This window comes from Protopterus annectens, chromosome 5.part0 (assembly GCF_019279795.1).
Source record: "Protopterus annectens isolate FY-2018-M chromosome 5.part0, PAN1.0, whole genome shotgun sequence".
NCBI lineage: Eukaryota > Metazoa > Chordata > Ceratodontiformes > Protopteridae > Protopterus > Protopterus annectens.
In genome coordinates this window covers 1,766,956,761-1,766,981,217 of record NC_056735.1, presented here as the reverse complement: position 1 = coordinate 1,766,981,217, position 24,457 = coordinate 1,766,956,761, and the positions used below count along the sequence as shown (strand labels likewise).

The window sequence follows — 24,457 nt, the reverse complement described above, 5'->3', positions numbered from 1 at the left end:
GTTGGGGTTTGGTTACTTTTTCTGTTTTGTTTAGTGCTGTTTGGAATTAATGTTACAGGAGCTTAAGCATGTCTTTGTTTCTCATGTGCCTAAATTTCATCAGAACTACCCTTCTAAGCCAGCCTTTGTTTGTACACAGTCTTGCCCTCCTTCTAAAGGTAAAAAGGGTAGTAAACGGACTCCTCCTACTAAAGCCACTGAGACTGCAGGGATTCTTAAGCCTTCCTTTCCTGACACACCAGGTACTGTCTGACTATCCAACCATTCCCAACCACATTCCTCTGTCTCTTCGCCTTTCTCTCTCTCTCTCTCTCTCTCTCTCTCTCTCTTCCTGTTTGGCTCTGGATCACCCAGGATTCTTGGGTTTTGTCAAGCATTTGTCAAGGGTACTTCATGGTCTGGATTTCCCAGCCTTCATTTTTGGGCATTCCTCAGCCTCCTTGGGAACAGCTTCCTTTTTTCCCAGAGGTTCTTTGGGACCTCTTGTCTCAGGGTACTATTCAAGAAGTGTCTGTGTCCCAAAGGGGGAAAAGGTTTTATTCCAGAATGTTTCTAATGCCCAGAAAGGAAGGTACTTGGAGACCTATTCTAGACCTCTCCCATCTGAACACCTTTCTGAAGGTGCCTTCCTTTCGGATGTTGTCCCTTCAGTCCCTTTTTCTTCTCTTGCTCACTCAAGCCTTTCTGGTGTCTCTGGACCTCAAGGATGCTTATCTCCATATTCCAATCCATCCTCTTTTCAGGAAATGTTTGTGTTTCTCTGTTGCTTACTAGCATTTTCAGTTCTGTACTTTGCCCTTTGGCCTTTCTACTGCCCCAAGGGTGTTCACCAAATGCCTCGCTCCTGTGATTGCCTTTTGCAGGCTTCAAGGGATCCAAATCTTTCTTTATTTGGATGACCTGCTGATTCAGGTATCTTCTCCAGAGGTCCTTTTGCAAAGCTTCATTTGGGATTCACAATAAACTTCAACACGGCTTCCCTGACTCCTTCTCAAAATGTCTTTCTGGGTTGCAGGTTTTAAACTGTGCCAATGCTGGCATCCTTGCCTCCTCCAAAGGCATTAACTCTCATTTCTTTCTTTCAAACTCTTCTTCCCCTGGCCTCCATTTCAGCCAGGGAGTTTCTGAGAGCTCTTGGTTTCATGGCATCCACCATTCCAGTCCTTCCTCTGGCCAGGCTCCACATTTGAATGTTTCAGTGGTTTCTCAAGTCGGTGTGGCTTCAGCATGTGCATCCTCTAGACTTTCTTGTTCCTCTTCTCCCATGTCTCAAGGTCGAACTTCTGTGGTGGATTCAGCAGTTGTCTCTGAATCAAAGGCTCCCATTTCAGCCTCTGCTTCCCTCTCAGGATCTGTTCACAAATGCTTCATATGTGGGATGGGGGCAACATTTCACTCCCTGAAGGTTCAGGGAGTGTGGTTGCCTCATCAGCAGACAGAGCACATCAACATCAAAGAGATGAGGCCTTGTCTGCTTGCTCCTCAGGCCTTTTATCCTCTCTTCTCTGCAGGGCCTCTCAGGGTATTCACGGACAATACCACAGTCATGTGGTATGTCAACAAACAGGAGGTATGAGATCTTACCGTCTTTGCTGGCTGGCACGTCTGGTATGGGATCTGGCTATCCAATATTGTGTGACTCTTCAAGCAGTTTACATTCCTTCAGATCGGAACGTTGTGGCAGACAATCAGAGCAGATCCTTCACTCAATCCTATGAATGGATGCTTCACAGGGATGTGTTTCTGGACACTGTTCACCAGTGGGGTACTCCTAAAGTAGACCTCTTTGCTTCCCCTTTGAACAGACAACTTCCTCTGTTTTATGCCTAAGTCCCAGGTCCTTTGGTCTGGAAGGTGGATGCCCGCTCATTTTCTTGGAAGGGGATTTTCTTTATGCATTCTCTCCCCTTCCTCTCATTCCGAGATTCCTGTTCAAGATTCAACAGGATGCTCCCAAAATCTTGCTGGTGACTCCCTTTTGGCTGCGACAGCACTGGTTCCCTCTACTTCTGCATCTCACCAGTGGGAATCATCACAAGTTACCTCACAGATTGGATCGCCTCACACAAGACAAGGGGTCTCTCATCCATCTCCACCTGTCAACCCTTCAACTGACACTGTGGGCGATAGGGTTTTGATTCCTCATAGACACCTTTTTCTGAGGACATGCTGCAGGTCCTGCAGGAGGCCAGGAAACCTACTACTAGGAACTCCTGCTTATCTAAATGGAAGAGGTTTTCTATCTGGTGTCTTTCTTGTGACCTGGACCCACTTTCTATGGATGTTCCTTTGTTTTTTTCTTATTTGTGTGAGTTGCACAATGCTGGTTTGGTCTATTCTTCTATTAAAGCCCACTTATCAGCTCTTTCTGCTTGTCTGCCTTTAGCTCCCCCATTAGCTTCTAGATTTGAGGCTAAGCAGTTTCTTAAAAGGATCCTTAATATTAGACCCTCCAGGAAGCCCATTCCTCCTCCCTGGGATCTTAATTTTGTTCTGGAAAAATTGACTCAGGCTCCTTTTGAGCCTGCTGTTTCAGCTTCCTTGCAACATTGTTCTTGGAAGACAGTTCTTTTGTTAGCTCTTACTTCTGCCAGACGGGTGTCTGAGTTGCAAGCCCTTATAGCTTGGCCACCTTTTTGGATATTTCATGAAGACAAGGTGTCCTTGTGTGCTAATCCTTCTTTTATACCCAGATTGGTTAATGCATTGTCATTTAATCAGTCTTTTAATTTGCCTACCTTTTTTCCCACTCTGCAATCTGACAGTGAGAGGGGGCTACATACCTTAAATATGTATAGACAACTTAGATTTTATTTGGATAAAACTAAAGTTATCAGGAAGTCTGACTACTTATTTGTTTCCTTTAATCCTAGGTCTTTAGGTTTAGCTGTTTCCAAGCAAACTATTTCCACTTGGATTTCAAAGGCAATTTCCTTTTGTTACACTTTTCATGGCAAGAGCCTTCCTTCTTCTATTAAGGCTCATTCCACTAGAGCTGTGGTTTCTTCTGGTGCTATTTTCAAAGGCTTGGATGCTAATTCTATTCTTGAAGCTTCTACCTGGACTTCTGTGCATACCTTTACCAAACATTACCAGTTGGATGTTATCTCCAGAGCCTGAGCTGGTTTTGCTGCTGCCATTCTTCATGGCTTCTTGGAGGGCTCTGCTGCTTCCTCCTCTCCGTTTGCTTTGTTTCTAGAGCTTTTGCACTCTCCCATTAGTAAGGAATACTGCAGTGGTAAATGTAAGGACATAGTGCAGTTGTGTAAAATCTTACCATAATGGTAGATGTACTTGCCTTCACCACTGCAGTATTCACTCCCTCCCTCCATCTCCCTGGTCTCTTTCCATTCCTGGCTGTGCAGATTCTCCTTGGTTTTCCTTGGACTGCTGTTCCTCCTGGGGCAATCTGTTCTGAGGATGGTATGCCTGAACGTCACCTTTATGCCCTACCTTACACAAGGAGTAAGGAGGTGACATTTAGTGTACCTTAAAGCAATGGAAATCTTTTGTAAACTGGCTGGACGGAGGGCTTCACGGCAGAGAATTCCATTATTAAGGAATACTGCAGTGATGAAGGCAAGGACATCTGACCTTATGGTAAGATTTTGCACAGCTGTATTTTCTTTATATTAACGGAGAAAAGCAGACACCCTGTAAGCACCTTTCCACCATATAGTTAAAATTAACATCTCTAAAAGACCACTCTAAACTTGGTGTGTGACAAAGTAATATGCACTATACATCAATTCATATAAATAAGTACCCTCTGCTCTCGTACACACCCTTCAACTAGTGCTTACATGTTCATAGGGTAGTACTAAGCTAACTGCCCTTGTGGGTCATTTTAATCCTAGCCAATTACCCCATGGGAGCTCAGAACTTGTATCTGTAAGGTAAACACCTTAACCATTATAACAATCTCCCTTTCTAAGAGGTTACATACCCTGTACTAGAACTATCTGTACTTCAGCCTTACACTAACACCTGCTGCCACAATTCTGGTAGTATTAACTTAGTGGAACTATAAATAAGTGTAAACTTGTAAAATTTATAAGCCTTATTCTCAGAATCTCAACTGCTCAACCCACAAGAAGATATTTACTAATGGTTTGGAAACAGTCGTACGTGAAACAGCGCCACCATCCGGCGAAGTCTTACTTTCGTTTCACTCCAAACTCGCATTACCTTACTAAAGAAGTTTCACTTGAGCGAGAGGCTGGAGCATTAGAGCCGTTGTCAAACGGAGACGGGAACAGCTGTCAAGTGTAACTGGGCGTGTACGATAGGTGTAGCAGTGGGTCCAGACTGACAGCTCTATCTTTTACACTTTTCATTTTTTTCTTTCTCTCTCTCTTCCTTGTCTGGCTTAAGGCGGATCAATGGCCCATCAAACAACGCACTTGTTGACACTTCATCTTGTCTAGTGATCGCCGAAGAAGTTAGCCTTCGCGGTAGTAGCCCCACAGCAACGCTTAACAGTTTAGTCCCTAAAATAAAAGAGTACACAGTCACTCTGAGAACTGAATTATTTTGATATACAAAAGCCAACACTTTTAAATCCGGACTGGATATTTATTTGATAAGTACTCTGATTCTATTGCAGTTTATGCGGAAGTGGAGGAAGATTCGGCTGTGACCTTTCTTTTCGAGGTTCCTAAACTCACCTGTCAATTCAGCTGTGGTGGACCTGAACCTTCGTGACCATGGCGTTAAACATGCGCTACCTTATTTCTAGTAGGCATTGTTTTATTTTTCTAAGCAATATAAAGTTAACTTGTAAGTTGAGTTTGCGTAGAGATGTTACAGCATTTCATTTCTGAAGTGCTGGCTTTGGATTGTACAGGGTTGGGGGGTATTATGAGTGTTGTCAAGCTAGTAGCTACATGAGGAAGTATGATGAGTTAACGTGGGGAGGCTGCTAATCAGTCAGATTGATTGCAATTTGCTTGTGCTTTGATGTTCTGACTTTCCCTTTGATTTATCTTGGCACCAGTCATATCAGTTAAAGTACCCGATTTTGGCTAAAAATGTTACATGTTCCTCCTACTGCCAACTGAGGGAGAAAATGTGGTATGGTTTTGAATGTGGTAGCATTCAACCGTCCATGACCAAAACATGGAACAGTACTTCTCACAATGTGCAACAAATGGCCAAGTTAGCAATGGCTTACTAGCAGCTTCAACTAGAAAGTTCATGGGATGGCTAAAATGTGCTGTTTTACACCTGAAAATATTATTTTGATGAATCAATGCAGATCAGTATTATTTACCATGGATGTCTGTTAAAAAATTCTTAACACTGAAAGTATGTCAGAAACTTTTAATGTGCACCTATGAGGAACATGGACTTTTTAAGTCTCAAAATGAGGAGTGTTCCTCATAATGAGTTGCACTTTAGAGACATAGGTAGTGTGTTACACTTCATGACATAAAAATCATTAGGTTTGAACCTTGCTTTTACTGCAGACAACGCCTGTTAATCCAGCTTCCATTGCTTTGCCAACATTTCAAGTTAGTAGTACCTATATTTTATTTCTGGATTTGTCCTTGATTATTGGAGGCAAGAGGTTGGTAGCTATGACTTCAGTAGATAAACTGAAAATGTTGATGTCTGGGTAAGTACTGACCCTTCATTTATTTCATAAATAGAAAAATCTGATGTGGATGTGGGATTGAGTTGCTCTTCAGTGAAGAGAAGTTATCAAATTAGGCGTCTAACTGGTATTACAGGAGAAACAGGATCTGTAGATGGTATCTGTTGTAGGTGGAGAAGAGGATGGTGGGGGTATTCAGAGTCCCAGGGTCATATTTTTGTAGTCCTTTAATTATGCACTAAACCAGACATTTGACAAAGTGGCACTTGTTAGGAATATGGCAGAGCAAACTGCATATAGAATATAAATGCAAACTGCATCTTTATTTAAGTAGCTGATCTGCTTGTTGTATGTCACTGCATGGTCAAACAGGAGTTATGTGTTACTTTATTATTTGACTGGTTGGGGTAATCCAGGATAGGACATCATTTGCACAGGACTGCATTACTTTCTGTAGCCTTTAATGAAGTAATAATTCAGTGTGTGAGAGTATATATAAGGTGGAGTTAGAATGTGGTTTGATCAAATCACCATAGTCTGAGTGGCAGTCTGTCTCAGACTAGTGGACTATAAGACTAGCCCAGTTAGGTGCAACTTTAACAACAGAAGCAAAAAAGAATGCATTGAAACTTTTGAATAAAAATTGATAAATGTTGTGTTTACAAAAATTATCAATAGGTAGTATAGCACAATTCTTGCAGAGATGTTACCTTTGGTGAATTTAATCTACTGATAACATTATAGTTGTACTTTAATCTGTAAGAAGTCTGAAGGTCTGTTTAATGATTAACATGTTTTTTAAGATTTGCTCAAATATATTTCTAGTAAGATGACGTCTTTAGTAAATAACTTCCCAGTGTTTTTGTAAGTTAGAATCAGATGTCATTTATGTTAATGTTTTTTTTTTACTTTTAGATTTTCAATGTTACTCAGTGACAAAATTAGGTCTAGAAACCATTTTTTTTTTAACAAACCAAGATTTACAGAAATAGTAGCTGGAATACTGGCTGGAATTTCTTTGAGAGAGTACACCCATCCTTTATTGTTTTAGCTTCCGGAAAGTGGAAAGCTAAATAGGTCTGGAAGCTGTCTGTTGTGGAATGTAATCCCATCCTGTACACTATTTTATGATTATCTGTAGTTTGCAAATGCTATAATCATTACAATACTTTATTCCCAGTATTTTGTGCTTCCATTGTCAATCTTGATTCATGTGTCATATGTTGTGCTTGTGCGTCAAACTGTGGTACACATTTTGGCAAAGGATGGCTGAGGGATGTACCTTGGTAAAAGCTCTGAGTTTAGCAGGGGCAGTATTTGCTATTGTGAATCATATACAAATATGATTTTTTAATTATGTTTGCGCACATAGCTCAGTAACTCTGTTGGGTGGCATCACTCTAATGCCTCTCTGCTATCAGACAGCAATAGTGGAATGATTTTGTTCCATCTATTGTTTAGTAAGTTTTCCTGTCATGAGTCATGATATTTCTTCTAAACTGGGTACGTAGTAGCAAATACTGTTGGCTTCCTGAGCATTTTGTCAGGATATTTATTTTGTCAGAATATCTGCTGGCACTTTATACAGTAGTTGTGCAAAAATGAAAGAAATTAACAGTTAGTCAGGAAATCTGTTTTTTTTTTTTTTTTTTTTTTTTGAGATTTGTATGAAAATCATCTTTTGCTGTTAAAGTCTGAGCACTGAGGGTGGCACATTCAGACAAGGACTGGAAGGTTGGCATTTTTAACTTGCATGTGTTTGTGTAACTGGATGCTGGCATTGTATACACACACACATTTTATCCTTGTAGCACTCCTAGAAGGAATAAAGCACCTGTTACCCTATATTGAAAACGTCTAGTTATTAACACTGGCTACTAGGAAAAGACTTTTTCCTCTATATCCGTCTTTGTAAATCATTATTTTTGTATTTAAAAAGTGAGTAAATGTCCTTGGCTAACTAGAGTAGTTTCATAGTTTAGTACTAGGCTATCTGCCCTGGGGCATATACAAGCCTAGCCCTAGAGATGTGGCGTTCGCCACCCCATGTAGTGGTACTAAGGTGTATAGAATAAATTTAGAATACTGTGCCTTTGTCTAGTAGTGACACATTGAAGACCCCCTCACTTATTAAAATTAGTTTACTGTGCCTCTGTTAAGTAGCGACACAGGGGTAACCCCCGGGGTAAACCTATGATCTCCCATCCACTCGTCAAGATTTCTCTTGAAGAGAGTCAGTGAGGGGCTCTGCTTAACATGGACTGGGATTTTGTTCCAGAGTATGTGAAGTCTCTGAGTTATGAATCTGTCCCTCCAGCATGTTCTATTCATGTTTGTACTGAGGTTTAAATCTTTGGCTCTCGTGGTTCTTATGGATTTTGATTTTTTGAGGTGGAGCATGTCCATCAATTCCTGGTTGGACATGGCCTTGTACGTCAGGCACAGATAACCTCTAAGCAGGCGGTATGGTACTGAATAGAGCTGGAGTTTCTTTAGCCTGGCAGCATATGACATATGTTGGAGACCCTTGATCCTCTTGGTGAGGTACTTCTGGGGTCTCTCCAGCTGTTGTAAGTGCCGTGTGAGGTACATACCAAATGGGGCATTGTACTCAATCATGGGCCTGATAAGGGAGGAGTACAGGGGCACGATGACCTCCTTTGATCTGGATGTGAACCCCTTCATGATAAGGTGGGCAAGGTAGAAAGTCTTTCTAACCACGTTGGCAACGTGGGTGTCAAATGGGAGGTCACTATCAACTTGGGTCCCCAGGTCTCTGATTACTTTTTCGGTACTCAGTGGGTTACTGTCTATGTGATAATTTGTGGGTATTTTGTTTTTCCCAAAGGGGATGACTATACATTTCTTGGCATTCAGTTTAAGGCCGTGATTCTGGCACCAGTTGTCCGTTTCGGTGAGGCCTTTCTGTAGGATGTATGTGTCAGCTGGTGTATCGACTATGGCGCCTAGTTTGCAGTCATCTGCGATCTTTGTCAGCCACAACCCTCCCATGTTTGCTTTCACATCTGAGAAGTAAATGCCGAACAAGAGGGGTCCCAGTACAGAGCCCTGTGGGACACCACTTGTGACTGGCTTTGAGTCTGACATGGCTCCCACAATCTTGACTTTCCCTTTCCCTCTGTTGTGCGATCTAGGAGTTGGTATTTTTAATTAGCATGAGGTGAGGGGGTGCAAGTGGGCTTACCTGTCTGCAAAAACACTTTTAAATATTATTTTTTTTTCCTGGTATTTTAGGTTTTGACCTAAAATATTCAGTTGTGTGGTTTCCGGAATTTTGTATTCACAAACCTACCTTTAAACATATATGCAGTACATGAAATATCTGTGTGTGAGTCTATGTATGTGCATTCTTAAGGGACATTATCAAATGAGATTGCTTGGGGGTTAGTTAAAACTTTATCCTAAGCCTTTGTCCTTTGGAAAACAAATGTCATGGTTACTACTCTGACTAGTAAGTCCTTGGTCATTGTTGCAAGTTCATTCTATGTCTGTATTTTTTCCAGGTATTCCAGTTTCTTGTCGCTTTCTCAAAACATATTTTTGGACTAGAAATTCTAGCCTTTGCATATATGCTGTATTTACGTTTGCCTTTTTGACCTAGATTATGGCTGAGAAGACAATGATTACAGTTCAGTTACATGTTTAAGAAGTAAATAAAGCAACAGTTCAGTAGTTGGTAACTACTTGGGAGCTGTTGGTTTAATTGAAATATTTATTTAATGACTGTTTTTTACCTTCATTTCACACTGTGCATGTTAAGTCCTTTGAGTATCTCTTTCTTTCTATACATTTTTATGCAGACCTTATACCATTTATGTTGCCCTTCCCTGGAACTACCTGCACCATGTAGAAAGATGAGGTATTAAATATTGTAGACAGTATTTTAGATGGACGTTTGAAAACTGTTTGTATGCAGAGAAATGATAATCTTGTTCTGTACTGGAGATCCCGGCAATCCATTATCCTTACTTGCTGTTTCGTATAATGGCTTCTTCCCTTTGGACTACATGGCATGATAGCAACGTAGCAGTGTAACCATTTGCTCTAGATGATGTCACCTTTAAGGTGACATCCTGACGCAAAAATGGGGGAAAAGGGCTTGTGGATGGATTAACCCAGAACTTCTTTCCTTATTTATTACTGCTGCATTCTGTCCAGTTGTTGACACCTGTTCTTTTGTTTCCAGAATTAATATAATCTTGCCAGTTCTCTTTTCTTTCATTTTACACTACTTTACTCAAACCTTGCCAACAAAAAAGGTGATTTCCTTCTAGTCATTCTGTATTTCAGCAATAATTACTGGTCCATGTCCCATCCATTCAGCTGAGTGGACTCTCATTTCTACTAAATTCTTTATCATATAGGCCATTAATGTATTTTATGAAATACTTACTACAGTTTAAGTAGTTTTTGTGCTCAGAGTGTCATTCCCTTGGTAAGCTTGTATATTCATAAAGACCCCAGTTATGTATGTATTACGTGACTTTTTATTGTATTCATGTCACTTTGAGTGCTTTGCACCACTGGTTACTAAATGTTATAAAATGAATTCTTCTGCAATGATTCCTTGATTTTTCCAAAATTTTTGACCTTTGCATTAACTTTTTCCTGATCGGGATTGTTACATTTGTTCATAGGTTCATAGGTAGGTACTAGGCTATCTGCCCGAGGGTATTTATAAGCCTAGCCAGAGTGTGTCAGCTTTCGCCGCCCCATTGATTAATTAACTGAGCCTCTGTCAAGCAGAGCCAATGAAGTGATCCCAGGGGTGTATTTTCTGTTACCCATCCACTTGTCAAGGCTTCTCTTGAAGAGTGTTAGTGAGGGGCTCTGCCTAATGTAGTTAGGAATTTTGTTCCAAAGCATGGGGAGTCTCTGTGACAGGAATCTATCCCTCCAGCATGTTCTATTTATTGTTATGGCAAGGTTTAGCTCAATAGAGCGCGTGGCTCACAGTGGCATGGATTTCTTTAGGTGGAGCATGTTCATCAATTCTGAGTTGGTCATGGATTTGTAAGTCAGGCAGAGATCACCTCTGAGTAAGTGATATGCCACTGAGTACAGCCGGAGTGTTTTCAGTCGGGCTGCATAGGACATAGGTTTGAGGCCAGTAATCCTCTTGGTGAGGTGCTTTTGTGGTCTTTCCAGCTGTTGGAAGTGTCTTGTGAGGTACATCCCAAATGGGACATTGTACTCTATGATGGGTCTGATGAGTGACGAGTAGAGGGGCACTATAACCTCTTTATTTCTAGATGCGAACCCCTCAGTAATTAGATGGGCCACATAGCAGGATTCCCTAACTATTTTGGCAATATGATTGTCAAAGGAGAGATTACTATCTACCTGGGTCCCCAGATCACTTATTACCTCTTCTGTATTAAGGGGGCTGCCACCTATGTGGTAATTTGTGGGTGTTTTGTTTTTCCCAAATGGGATGACTTTTTTTGGCATTTAGCTTGAGGCCATGACTTTGACACCAGGTGTCTGTCTCAGTAAGGCCTTTTTGAAGGATGTCCGTGTCAGCCGGAAAGTCAGTTATGGCTCCCAGTTTGCAGTCATCGGTGAACTTGGTTAGCCGTAGTCCTCCTGTGTTTGCCTGTACTTCTTAGAAATATATGCCAAACAGTAGGGGTCCCAGAACTGAGCCTTGCGGGACACCACTTGTGACTGGTTTTGAGTTGGACCTGGAGCCTGCTATTCTTACCGTGTGAGTTCTGTCTGTAAGCCAGTTGGCAACCCATCTTGTGACGTAGGGGTTTATGTTCAGGCTGGTGAGTTTTTCTATAATACCCGAGTGAGGAATGGTGTGGAACACCTTGGCAAGATCAAGGTAGGCTGTGTGAACCACCTTTCCCTTGTCTATGGCCTTGGTGACTGTCTCGAAGAAGTCAACCAGGTTTAGTAGGCATGATCTGCCCTTAACAATGCCGAACTGGGTCGGATCAAGTGTTTGGAGGTTCCCAATGACTTTGTTAATGAGTTCCATGATGATGCACCATAGCCTTGCCGACCAGGCTAGTCAGGCTTATGGGGCGATAGTTAGCAGGGTCAGTTGTGGCCCCTTCTTTGTGGAGCGGAATAACTGTTGCTGTGCACCACTCTATGGGCATGTAGGCTGTGGAGAGGCTGAGGTTGAATAGCGTGTTTAGGTGGGGGGTTAGTTTGTTCTGTAGTTCGTGCAAGACGCAGCCTGGAACACCATCTGGCCCCATTGATGCTGTGTTTTTGGCTTTTGAAAGGGCTGTTTTCACCTGTGCTTCTGTGATTTCTGGGACACTACACTTTTCTGGTATTGTTGTGGGCCCTTTTGAAGGTGAGAGGGAGGTGAAGTTTGCACTGAATCTATCTGCCAGGATGTTGGCAATATCAGTAGGTTCAGTATATTTTGTGCTATTTTGCACTAGCTCAGAGCATATCTGCGAGTTGCCACTTATATTCTTGACATAGCTAGAGAAGGCTTTGTGGTTATCTTTCGAATCCTTGGCTATTTTTCTTTTGAAGTTAGCCTTGGATGATTTTATGAGGGACCTTAGTTTCTTACTGATACTGATCAGGGATGTCTTTCCTTCTTGGGATTTGCTTTTACTTTCCTCCTTCTGTTGTATAACCTGTTTATGGCAGGGGTCATCCAGACTGGTTTCCTTCACTTAGGGGAGTGAGTCTTGGTTTTTCTAGGGATGGCATGATCCATGCATCCTTGTAAGTGCTCATAGAGTACAATTGTAAATGATTCTGCATCTTGGGCAGTGTTATCTTTTAGCATGGGGGCTGTGAAACTTACCACCTCTGCCTTAAGTAAGGTGAAGTTTGCTTTAGAAAAGTTTTTCACTGTGGTTTCCTTGGTTGGGGGTGGTGTTGGGGTGTGGACATCCAGGGTGATTAGTTTATGGTCTGATCTAACCAGTGACAGGTTGACCTTCGGTACGGAACACCGGTCACCCATGTTGGTGATGACCAGGTCCAATATGTTGTGGCCTCTGGTAGGGGAGTTTGCCAGCTGATCCAGGGCATTTGAGTTGATAAATTCCAGGAAGCGCTGAGCCTGGGAATTTGTACTCAAGTAGTTTTCCCAGTTAATGGTAGGGTAATTGAAATCGTCCAATATCAGGGTGTTTGGTAGGACCTTCATGTTTTCCAGTGTCTCCAGAAAGGCGGAGTGGTGGTCCTGGGTCATGGAGGGTGATCTGAATCAGGCCACAATTTGCATTGCAGATTTGCCCGATGTTAGTTGCACATGGATGATCTCAGAGGTATCATGCTGCACCACTAACCTGGAGGTGTGGGTATCCTTGATGAATATGGATACACCCCCTCCTTTTGTGTTTCGGTCCATGTTTTGTGGCCAAAATGTGTGGTATGAGTTGTAGCCCAGTAGTGCTGGAGTGCTTTCTGGAGCCTTGAACCAGGTTTCAGTTACTGCACAGATGTCGACGTTCTCCATTCTCAGGAGTGCTTCGAGTGCATGCATTTTGAGATTTAAACTCCTGGCGTTGAGTAGCATAACCCTCATTTTTTTTTACTTGTACTGTTTACGGTGGTGGGTTTGAATTTTGAGCCTTGCCTAAAAAAGGCACTATGGGGGCAGCAAGAGCCTTGGCCAGTATTCGAAAGCCAAGGGGTGACAGGTGCAAGCCATCTCTTGCGAAGCAATGCGGCTTGTCGAGCATGTCATCCCAGGCTGACAGACAATGGATCCCCTTTGAATGACACCAGAAGCTTAGCCAATTGTTGAAATTGATATTTTTTTCTTTATGCTGAGGTATCATTCTTGGTGAGGGCAGGATGCTACTCAGGGTCAGGGTCATACCCGCCTGGGCTACATGATCAGAGAGCTCTTCCATGTCTCTTTTCAGGTAGTCCAGGGAGGTACATCTCAGGTCATTCACACCAATATGAACAATGACAGAGTCATATTTGTACTTGTTCTGGAATGACCTGAGTGCTTGTGTTATGTGGCGGATTCTGGCTCCCGACAGGCAGCTAACAGTAACCTTCTCCTTGTCCAGCCTAGTGAGTGGGACGTCAGTGTGCCTGACTATAGAGTCACCTATTACTAGTGTGTTAGTTATGTTATTTTGCCTTAAGGGCTGTGATTGTGCTGCACATTGATTTTGTGCTTTATGTGTTGTCTGGTTTATGACAGGAGGTGCAGGTTTTGTGGGTGTCTGCTTTGGAGCTCTCTGATGCTTTTGCGGGTTTTTATTTAGAGCCTCCGAGTATGATTTCGTGTATTTATGTGTATTTTTTGCCAGTGCTGATTTAGTAGGTCTATGTGAGGCTGGAGGTGTGGTGCAAGTGTTAACCTTCTCCTCATGACTGTTTGTTCCAGTCTTGGGTGGATAGACCTTAGCCTCCTGTTTGGCTCTATAATTGCATCTCTCGCATACGTTAGTATTTTGTGGTAGGAGGAGAGGGCTGTCTGTGTACATGAGGCAGTTGTAACATTGCCTCAGGATACCTAGATTCACCAGCTGGACTGGACAGTACACCTGAAGTTGCCCTTTGGTCATGCCAGAATAGTAGGGTGAGCTGCTTAGTCGCTTGGTTGGTGAGGGGTGGATAAAGAGCCTTGCCCTGCTGGGCAGTCAAGTGTTGGGGTATATTAGTGCTTGCTATTAGGTCTGAGCAAGTGCTGGACTGTAGGATGCTTTTTGAGTGCTTAGGTTGAGAGTTAGACTAGTTTCAAGTGAAAAATTGAAGAGGAGACTTAGTGGGGCCGGGAATAATTTAACCCTAGCTAACCGGTGCTGCCCAGCGCACAAAGCCATGCAAACGCAGTTTTTGAACTACTAACTTCTGGGCTGGAACCACTCCACCAGGGACAGATGGCTGCTCAAAGTTCCCCTCTCTCACAGATGAACAGAGAAACTTCCCTCTATCCAAGTAAGGTATGGGCAACTCAGAAACTTGTAACACAGCCCTGAATTCAACGCTAGGCTGAATTTCCTGAAAACTGGACTATACTAGCTTAGAAAGGCGGGAAACAAGAAATTTTTTTTTTTGAAAAGATAAGGCAAAAAAACAGTAAAAAGTATACTTAAAACAGCTTTAAATGACTACAAGTGATCAGAAAAGACTATCGCACTTTAGTGTGTAGCCTTCAACAGTTAAACAATTTATTTAAACAAAAAACTTTTTAAAAGTGCAGGTAGTCAAATAAGTACAATATGTGAAAAAAACAAGCTTTTAAATTACAATAAGTGCTGGAAAAATCAGCATTTAGGCGGAAAACAGTTAGGTACAGCAAGAAAATACAGAAAACTGATACTCAATCACTCCAAAGTCTCTCTTTTTAAGCTAGAAGGCTTGTATCAGTTTAAGGCTTTCTAGTGCTTTCCAGTAGGTTAGTTACAGGAAAGATGGGAAACAAGTGCAGATGTGGTCTTTTAAACCAGAAAGTTGAAAGAGATGGACAACTTCCCGAATGATCAATAAACTACAATTCCTGGGCCAAGAACCACTCCTCTTGTGGTAGACAGGCCACCTAGTACTTTCCACTCCCACTGATAAGCTAGAAGGCTGCACTCCAACACAAAGGCTTGGGGGGCTCAGAAGCTTACAAACAGTCCTGGATACAGCAAATCTGTACCTGGACTAGACTAGTTACGGGAAAGGTGGGGATCAAGCGCAAACATGAGCTTTAAAACCAGAAAGTTGAGAGAGATGGAAAAAACTGCCCAAACGGCCAATAAACTACAATTTCTGGGCCAGAATCACTCCTCTTGTGGTAGATAGGCTACATAGTGCTTACCACTCCCACTGATAAGCTAGAAGGCTTCCCTCCAACACAGAGAGGCTTGGGGGACTCAGAAGCTTACAAAGAGTCCTGGATACAGCAAATCTGTACCTGGACTAGATTAGTTACAGGAAAGATGGGGAACAAGCACAAATGCAGGCTTTTAAGCCAGCAAGTTGAAAATGATGAAAAACTGCCTAAACGGCCAATAAACTACAATTATGGGCCAAAACCCACTCTTCCCGTGGTAGATAGGCTACCTGATGCTTACCACTCCCACTGATAAGCTAGAAGGCTTCCCTCCAACACAGAAAGGCTTGGGGGGCTCAGAAGCTTACAAAGAGTCCTGGATACAGCAAATCTGTACCTGGACTAGACTAGTAACTGAAAAGGCAGGAAACAAGCACAGGCTTTTGAATCAGAAGGTTGAAAGAGATGGAAGAGCTTCCCAAATGACCAATAAACTATAATTTCTGGGCCAGAAACCTCTTATCTTGTGGTAGATAGGCTACCTAGTGCTTACCACTCCCACTGATAAGCTAGGCTTCCCTCCAACACAGAAAGGCTTGGGGGGCTCAGGAGCTTACAAACAGTCCTGGATATAGCAAGTCTGTATCTGGACTAGACAAGTTACAGGAAAGGCAGGAAACAAGCTAGGATTTTTTTTTTTTTTTTACAGAAAAGTAGCTAAAACAGCAGTAAATACAATTCAAATGCTAGCACACGTGCATCAGTATTACGGCAAATACAGTTTAATTAAATGCAATTAAATTAACAAATGACTAAAACCAAGTGCAGAAGGCATTAAATTAGAAGGCTATTAACAAGCAGTAATAAGTGCAGAATAAGAACAACTGAACAGATAGCAGCACGCAGAACAGCAACTAAGACAGTTACAGTAAGAGCAGCTGAATCTATATATATATATATATATATATATATATATATATATATATATATATGTTTTTTTTTTTTTTTTTTTGAGGGAGGGAACACAGCAGGATTAAGAGGCTACAGAGGTTGTCCTTCTCAAATGCTCTCTTTGTACACAGTAGGAGTGCCTGAAATCAGAATATGATCTCACTGCACAGTTGAGTGAGCAAATGAGGTAGGCCCAGAAGGAGTATCCAAATACAAACTTACAAGAGGGAAGGGCAGTTTCAAAGCCACCAAGATTAACACCAAGACAAGAACAGGGAGGGTGGGTGGTGGAGACAAGAGACAGAAACAATACAGCACCACTATAAATAATAGGCAAGTCTATAAATACAGCACAGTGCAAATTAAGTTGCAAAACGTGTACTTATCAGTTTGGAATAGATTTGAGTTCTGCAGCTCACAGCAGTCAGTCTTTAATCAATAGACCAGTAGTTCAAAACATGAATAACTGGTTCAGGCACCTAGGCAGCGAGACATTTCCCTGTGGTACATTTGACTGGGGACACATGGCTGAAGTGACATTCAACTGCAGAGAAATATGGCTGTTTGCAAATTCCCTGTGGGCAAAGGGAAGCACACACTGCCATACTCACAGCTGTAATAACCAAATGCATGGCGGCATAAGAAGTAATGAGTGTTGTGCTCAGTGTACAGCACATGCCTATGTAACTACAACATGTAGATGTGTGCTACAGCATGCAGGAAATCCTGCAGACTACTGTAGTCACATTTATGCTCCAGTATGCATTTTAGGTAATGTTCCCCAAACACTGTGAAGGGGGTAGTGGTCCACACACTCCAATTATAAAGGCACTGCCCACTGTGCACTGCATTTTTACCGCCACTGACATGCCCTCTGGCCAGCCTGCTGCTGATACCTGCCATATTGCCTGCTGTCTCATGTTCACTTGGGGGCCATGGACAATGTTTTCCCCCTGTGCATTTGGTTGTTAAAGCTGTGATATGGCAGTATGTGCTTCTCTTTGCCCACAGGTAATTTGCAAGCAACCATATTTCTCTGCAGCTGAATGTCACTTCAGCCATGTGTCCCCAGTCAAATGTACCACAGGGAAATCTCTCACTGCCTAGGTGCCTGAACCCTCTTCATGGGAAGAGAAATGTACTGCTGCTCATGCTAAGTCTGTTGTCATTGTGCAACTGTTTTGTTAAGCAAATGGTCATAGCACTACAGATAGCATACTTGCTTTTGATGCAGAAGGTTATGGATTCAGCTCTCACAACATGTTGATGGATTGCTGATACTGTGTTGTAATTTAAGGGGGAGGAGTGAGGGTGCTGCATTCCCGATTGTGTCCACCTTTGGATGAAATGCCTAGTAACTATGAATCTGTTGTCGGTTTGCCACCCATTCCCTATTTCGGTATGACCAGCTAACCAATTTTTTTAATGTAACATGGGCAATTTATTCTTCAAGGGCAGCGGGCACTGAATATAAAGTGTTTGCAAGCAACAACCTCTTCATTTGTTAAGATCTTTAATGTAGAATTATTCTGATGACTTTCACTTCTGCAGAGACTGTGCGTATTGGCTGATATGTATGGATTGTAACGACAGAAGTTTTGAGTGGCCTTTTATGGTTGAAATGGTCTGAAGTGGACAGTTTTGTCATTATTGGGTCATACGTTTTTTTCATTGCTTAACTGGAAAAATGTTCAAAACTAAAAATTTAAAATACTTTAACAAGTGGTGCTGTGTCCACAAACTGTGGCGCTCAGCTTATATTCTTCCTCTTCCTCTTCATAAAGGAGGCAAAATACCAGCATCTCAAACTTTAGCCCTATTGCTCTGCTCTCGCCAATCTCCAAAATCCTAGAAAAATGCAAACACCTCCAACTTATGCCTTTCCTGACCCTAAACAATCTTCTCACTCCTACCCAGCATGGCTTCCGCCCAGGCCATAGCACTATAACCGCTCTACTCTCTTTCCTAGAAACTGTCAGTCAAGCCCGAGATTCAGGACACTTTGTTTCTACTGTTCTACTCTATCTAAATCATTCAATACTGTTTCCCACAAGCACCTTCTGTGTCGTCTCTCTAACCTTCATCTCTCACCAAACACTTTATCCTGGTTCTCCAGTTATCTGTCAGACAGATCACAGGCAGTCAAATGGAAGAACTCCATCTCTTCCTTCCTACCTACCCCAACTGGTGTACCACAGGGATCCATCCTTGGACCTATGCTTTTTAACATCTTCATCAATAACTTTCACACTGCTATTCCTGATGCCAAAATCATTTAATACGCAGACGATTCAACCTTAGTCTGCTCTGCCTCAAACCTCTCTGAATTGCTGACTAAAACCCAAACTGCTTTCTCAACAACTGAAAACTGATCGGAAAGGTGAATCAAAGAACACATGCATATATGCATGGTCCTAAAATGTGTGCAAGGGGTCTAAGGTTTGAAAACAGCCTAAAGATAAATTTTATCAGCCTCTGGTCAGATACATTTTCTTTGAATGTGAGTTTCAATTCTGTTTCAATGAATGTGAGTTTCAGGGGCAGATAAGTTGACTGTCAATGTCGTCTGTTTTCATTGTGAGACTGTATTGTGTTTTTAAGCAAATGTCAGTATCAGTGTTTGTGCTATAAAATTTGAAATACAAGTTTTATATTAAATCCAGATATTTGAAAATATTGTAGAAATAAAGAAGAAAATAGTATGTACACTGCGAGGTTTGGACAGTGTTTATGGTAAGTGGGGAGAAATAGCCAAGTAATGGAACACTGGAATCGCTGTGGGGAAGGGGGAAGCTGTGTGTGTGGGAGGGGGGCAGTCTATTACACTGCCTAGGGCCCCATTTGACCGTGATCTGGCTCTGAAGGTAAACACTTTGTTTCTTCCTCTTGTGTGCATTTGTATGTCCATGCATGAGAAGTGGCACATGATTGGAGGAAACTCAAAAGTAACTACAGACTAGAACAGAGAGAATCGGGGCTCTTTTTAAAATTAACAGCAGCATTCTGATTGTACAGTAGTACAATGCAGTAGAGAGTTTTGCAGTGGAAAAGGTTTGTTTTTGTTTAACTAAGCCCGGCGCACTGGATTAATCACAGCAAGTGAATCATCCAGAGCATTGTGGACTACCGAACTGAGGGTGAGCTTTTTTTAATTTAAATGTTATCAGATTTTCTTTCTTTTTTGGGGGGGGGGGGTGACTAGGCTTGTGTTGTCTCTGTGTGTTTTCATTTTTTTTAAGTATTTTGAAATTGGATATTTGTTTTTTTCATTGTACTATTTTGCCCCCATTTTGTTTTGGTGAGGGTGGCCAGCTGGGCTGCGGATTAAAGTAATTTGCCATTTCACTTGCTCAGCTTAAATTCTGCCATTAAGGCTGGCAAGTGTAGGGTTTGCCTGCTGTGCTGTGAATAAATGTAACTTGGCCTTTTCCCTTGGTTGGTTTAAATTCCACCCTTAAGGTACATTTAGGTTCATAGGTGGAGACTAGGCTATCTGACTGAAGCCATTTATAAGCCTAGCCAGAATGTGTTGACTTTTGCCACCCCATTAGATTAGTTCCCTGTGCCTCTGTCCAGCAGAGCCACTGAGGTGATCCCCGAGGTAAACTTTCTGTTTCCCATCCACTCGTCAAGGTTTCTTTTGAAGAGTGTTAGCAAGGAGCTCTGCCTAATATAGATTGGGATCTTGTTCCAAAGCATGGGAAGTCTCTGGGACAGGAATCTATCCCTCCAGCACATCCTATTTATTGCTGTGGTGAGATTTAGATCCCTGGAGTGTGTGGCTCGAGGGGATAAGGTTTTCTTTAGGTGGAGCATGTCCATCAATTCTGGGTTGGACATGGCCTTGTATGTCAGGCAGAGATCACCTCTGAGTAGGCAGTATGCAACCGAGTACAACTGGAGTTTCTTCAGTCGAGCTGCATAGGGCATCTGTTTGAGGCCATTGATCCTCTTGGTGAGGTACTTCTGTGGTCTTTCCAGGTGTTGCAGGTGTCTTGTAAGGTACATCCCAAATGGGTCATTGTACTCTAAGATGGGTCTGATGAGTGATGAGTAGAGGGGCACTGGATGCGAACCCTTTTGTGATTAGGTGGGTCATGTAGAAGGATTTTCGAACCACTTTGGCAATGTGATTATCAAAGGTGAGATTACTATCTACTTGGGTCCCCAGATCCCTTATTAAGCTTTCCGTATTTAGGGGACTACCACCTATGTGGTAGTTTGTGGGTACTTTGTTTTTTCGAAAGGGGATGACTATGCACTTTTTGGCATTTAGCTTGAGGCCATGATTTTGACACCAGGTATCCATCTCAGTGAAACCCTTTTGGAGGATGTCTGTGTCAGCTGGAGAGTCAGTTATAGCCCCTAGTTTGCAGTCACCTGCGAACTTGGTCAGCCATAGTCCTCCTCTGCTTGCCTGTACCTCTGAGAATTATATGCCGAACAGGAGGGATCCTAGGACTGAGCCCTGGGGAATGCCACTTGTAACCAGTTTAGAGTCGGACCTAGCTCCTGCAACTCTCACCATGTGGGTTCTGTCCATGAGTCAGTTGGCAACCCATCTTGTGATGTAGGGGTTTATGTTCAGGCTGGTGAGCTTGTCTATAATACTGGAATGGGGAATGGTGTTGAAGGCCTTAGCGAGGTCTAGGTAGGCTGTGTGTGCCACCTTTCCCTCATCTATAGCCGTGGTAACTGTCTTAAAGAAGTCCACCAGGTTTAGGAGGCATGATCTGCCCTTAACAAAGCCAAACTGGGTAGGGTCCAGTGTTTGGAGGTTCCCAATGTCTCTGTTAATGAGTTCCATGATGATGCACTCCATAACCTTGCAGACCAAGCTAGCCGGGCTTATAGGGTGATAGTTCCCAGGGTCTGTTGTGGCTCCACCTTTGTGGAGCAGAATAACCATTGCTGTGTGCCACTCTATAGGTATGTAGCCTGTGGAGAGGCTGAGTTTGAACAGTGTGTTTAGATGAGGGGTTAGTTCATCTTTGAGCTCGTGTAAGATGCAGCCTGGGACACCGTCCGGTCCCATTGATGCTGTGTTTTTGGCGTTGGAGAGGGCTGTTTTAACCTGAGTGTCTGTGATTTCAGGGACTCTACATTCTTCTGGCATGGTTATGGGCCCTTTTGGGGGTGAGAAGGGGTGAAGTTTGCACTGAACCTGTCTGCCAGGATGTTGGTGATATCAGTCAGTTCAGTGTATTTTGTGCCATTCTGCACTAACGTCGAGCAGATCTGAGCATTGCCACTTAGATTCTTGACATAGCTAAAGAATGCCTTGTGGTTATATTTGGAGTCCTTGGCAATTTTTCTTTCAAAACTCGCCTTGGATGATTTTATGAGGGATTGTAGTTTCTTGCTGATACTGATCAGGGATGTCTTCCATTCTTGGGATTTTACTCTTTTCTGTACTAGTTTCCTCTTTCTGTTGTATAGCTTGTTTATGGCAGGAGTCCACCAGACTGGTTTCCTTTTCTTGGAGGAGTGAGTCTTGGTTTTGCTTGGGATGGCACGATCCATGCATTCTTGTAGCTGCCCATAGAATGCATTAGTAAAGGATTTTGCAGCTTGGATAGTGTTATCCTTCAGCATGAGGGCTTTGAAACTTTCCACCTCTGTCTTAAGTAACGTGAAGTTTGCTTTTGAAAAGTTTTTCACTGTGGCTTTCTTGTCCGGTGGTGGGGGCGGAATATGGATATCCAAAGTGATTTTTTTATGGTCAGATCTAACCAGCAAGGGGGTGACCTCTGGTGTGGAACACCGGTCACCCAAGTTGGCAAGGGAGTTAGTACTTGAGTAGTTCTCCCAGTTAATGTTTGGGTAATTGAAATCACCCAATATTAGGGTGTTTGGTAGGACCTTTATGTTTCCCAGTGTTTCCAGAAACACAGAATGGGGGTCCTAGGACATGGAGGGTGATCTGTAGCAAGCTACAATTTGAATTGCCGTTTTGCCCATTGTTAGTTGCATGTGGATGATCTCTGAAGCATCATGCTGTGCCACTAATCTGGAGGTGTGGGTATCCTTGATGAATATGGATACGCCCCCACCTTTTGTATTTCAGTTTGGGTTCTGTGGCAGAAATCTATGGTATGTGTTGTAGCCTGGTAGTGCTAGGTTGCTCTCTGGAGCCTTAAACTAGCTTTCTGTTACTGCACATATATTGATTTTCTCCATACTGAGGAGTAGCTCGAGTGTGTGCATTTTGAGGTTTAGATTTCTAGCAGTGAGTAGCATTACCCTCAGTTTTTTGTTACTTGTGCTATTTACGGTGGTGGGTTTGTCTTTTGAGCCTTGCCTAAAAAAGGCACTATGGGGGTGGCAAGAGCCTTGGAAAGTATTCGAAAGCCTAAGGGTGACAGGTGCAAGCCATCTCTAGTGAAGCAGCGTGGATTCTCGAGCATATCATCCCAGGCAGACAGACACTGGATCCCCTTTGAATGACACCAGAAACTTAGCCAGTTGTTGAAATTGAGGATATTTTCTTTATACTGTGGTAACATTCTTGGTGAGGGCAGGATGCTACTCAGGGTCAGGGTCATACCGGCCTTGGCTACGTGATCAGAGAGCTCTTCCGTGTCTCTTTTCATGTAGTCCAGGGAGGTACGGCTCAGGTCATTCACACCAACATGGACAATGACAGAGTCATATTTGTACTTGTTCTGGAGTGACCTGAGTGCTTGTGTTATGTGGCGGATTGACCTGAGTGCTTGTGTTATGTGGTGGATCCTGGCACCCGACAGGCAGCTAACAGTAACCTTCTCCTTATTCAGCCTAGTGAGTGGGATGTCAGTGTGCCTGACTATAGAGTCACCTTTTACTAGTATGTTGGGTATGTTATTTTGCCTTAAGGGCTGTGATTGCATGGCACACTGGTTTTGTGAAGTATGTGTTTCATGGTTTGTGTTGGGGAGGTGGAGGTTACTTGGATGTTTGCTTTGGAGGTCTCTGTTGGTTTTGCAGATTTTTATTTAGAGCCTCCGAGTATGCTTCCATGTATTTATGTGTGTTTTTTGCCGGTGCTGGTTTAATGGGTCTATGTAAGAATGGTGGTGTGATGCAAGTATTTCCTTCTCCTCTTGACTGTCTGATCCAGTTTTGGGTTGAGAGAGCTTAGCCACTAGTTTGGCTGTATAACTGCATCTCTCGCATGTATTAGTGTTCGGTGGTAGGAGGAGGGGGTTGTCTGTGTACATGAGGCAGTTGTAAAATTGCCTCAAAATGCCCAGATTCACCAGTTGGACTGGAGAGTACACCTGAAACTGCCCTTTGGACATGCCTGGATAAGTACAGTGAACTGTTTTACTGGATGGCTGGTAAGGGTGAATAGAGAGCCTTGTCCTACTGTACAGTACAGGAGGGTCTAGTGCTAGGGTTTATAAGTGCTTGCTATAAGTTTTGAGCAAGTGCCGGGCTGAGAAATGAATGGCTTGAGTGCTTAAGTTGAAAATTTGTCTAGTTCCAAGGGAAAAAGTGAAGAGGAGACTTTGTGGAGTCCAGAATAGTTTTACCCTAGCTAACCGACGTGCAAAACCAGGCAAATATGGCATTTATAGCAGGGAAATGAAAGAGATAGAAATTAGCCCAAAATGGCCAACAAACTACTAATTTCTGGGCTGAAACCACTCCTCCAGGGACAAATAGGCTGCCCAAATCTCCCTTCTCTCACAGGTGAACAGAGAAACTTCCTTCTATCCAAGTAAGGTATGGGCAAACACAGAGATTTGTAACACAGCCTTGAATTCAGCACTAACTTGAAAACTGGACTATACTAACTTAGAAAGGTGGGAAACAAGTATATATATATATATATATATATATATATATATATATATATTTAGAAAATAAAGCAGAAACACTAAAAAAAAACTGTTTAAAAGCACAGAAAAGTAATAAAGTAGGAAGAAACACAAATACAGTAAAGGCAGATGAATAAAGTGCAATTTCTTTTATATATGTATATATATATATATATATATATATATATATGCATATATATATAAAAACAATAGAAAATGAACAAATTGATTTAATCAAGTTACCCAATTAACCAAAAAAAAGCTCAAAACTGAGCCCTCTTCTAGCAGTGTTCAATCACACAAGTTCTAACTGCACACCTCTGCTTACTAGGGTGCAGGGGAGCCTTCTCCAAAAAAGATGGCCTGGATCAGTGCTCAAGT

The 24,457-nt window shown here is 42.5% G+C and overlaps 1 protein-coding gene across 2 annotated transcripts in view; it reads left to right on the top strand.

Moving 5' to 3' along the window:
* The first annotated feature begins 4,203 nt into the window (after positions 1-4,203).
* The window catches only part of FAM3B (FAM3 metabolism regulating signaling molecule B), a 556,690-nt gene continuing 536,436 nt past the window's right edge, over positions 4,204-24,457 (top strand). The window contains exon 1 of one of the 2 annotated variants that reach the window (XM_044071567.1): positions 4,204-4,737. In XM_044071567.1, the coding sequence (XP_043927502.1) occupies positions 4,707-4,737 (31 nt within the window). In that variant the 5' untranslated portion in view covers positions 4,204-4,706. The remainder of the gene's footprint in view (positions 4,738-24,457) is intronic. The other variant, XM_044071566.1, reaches the window with a different exon arrangement.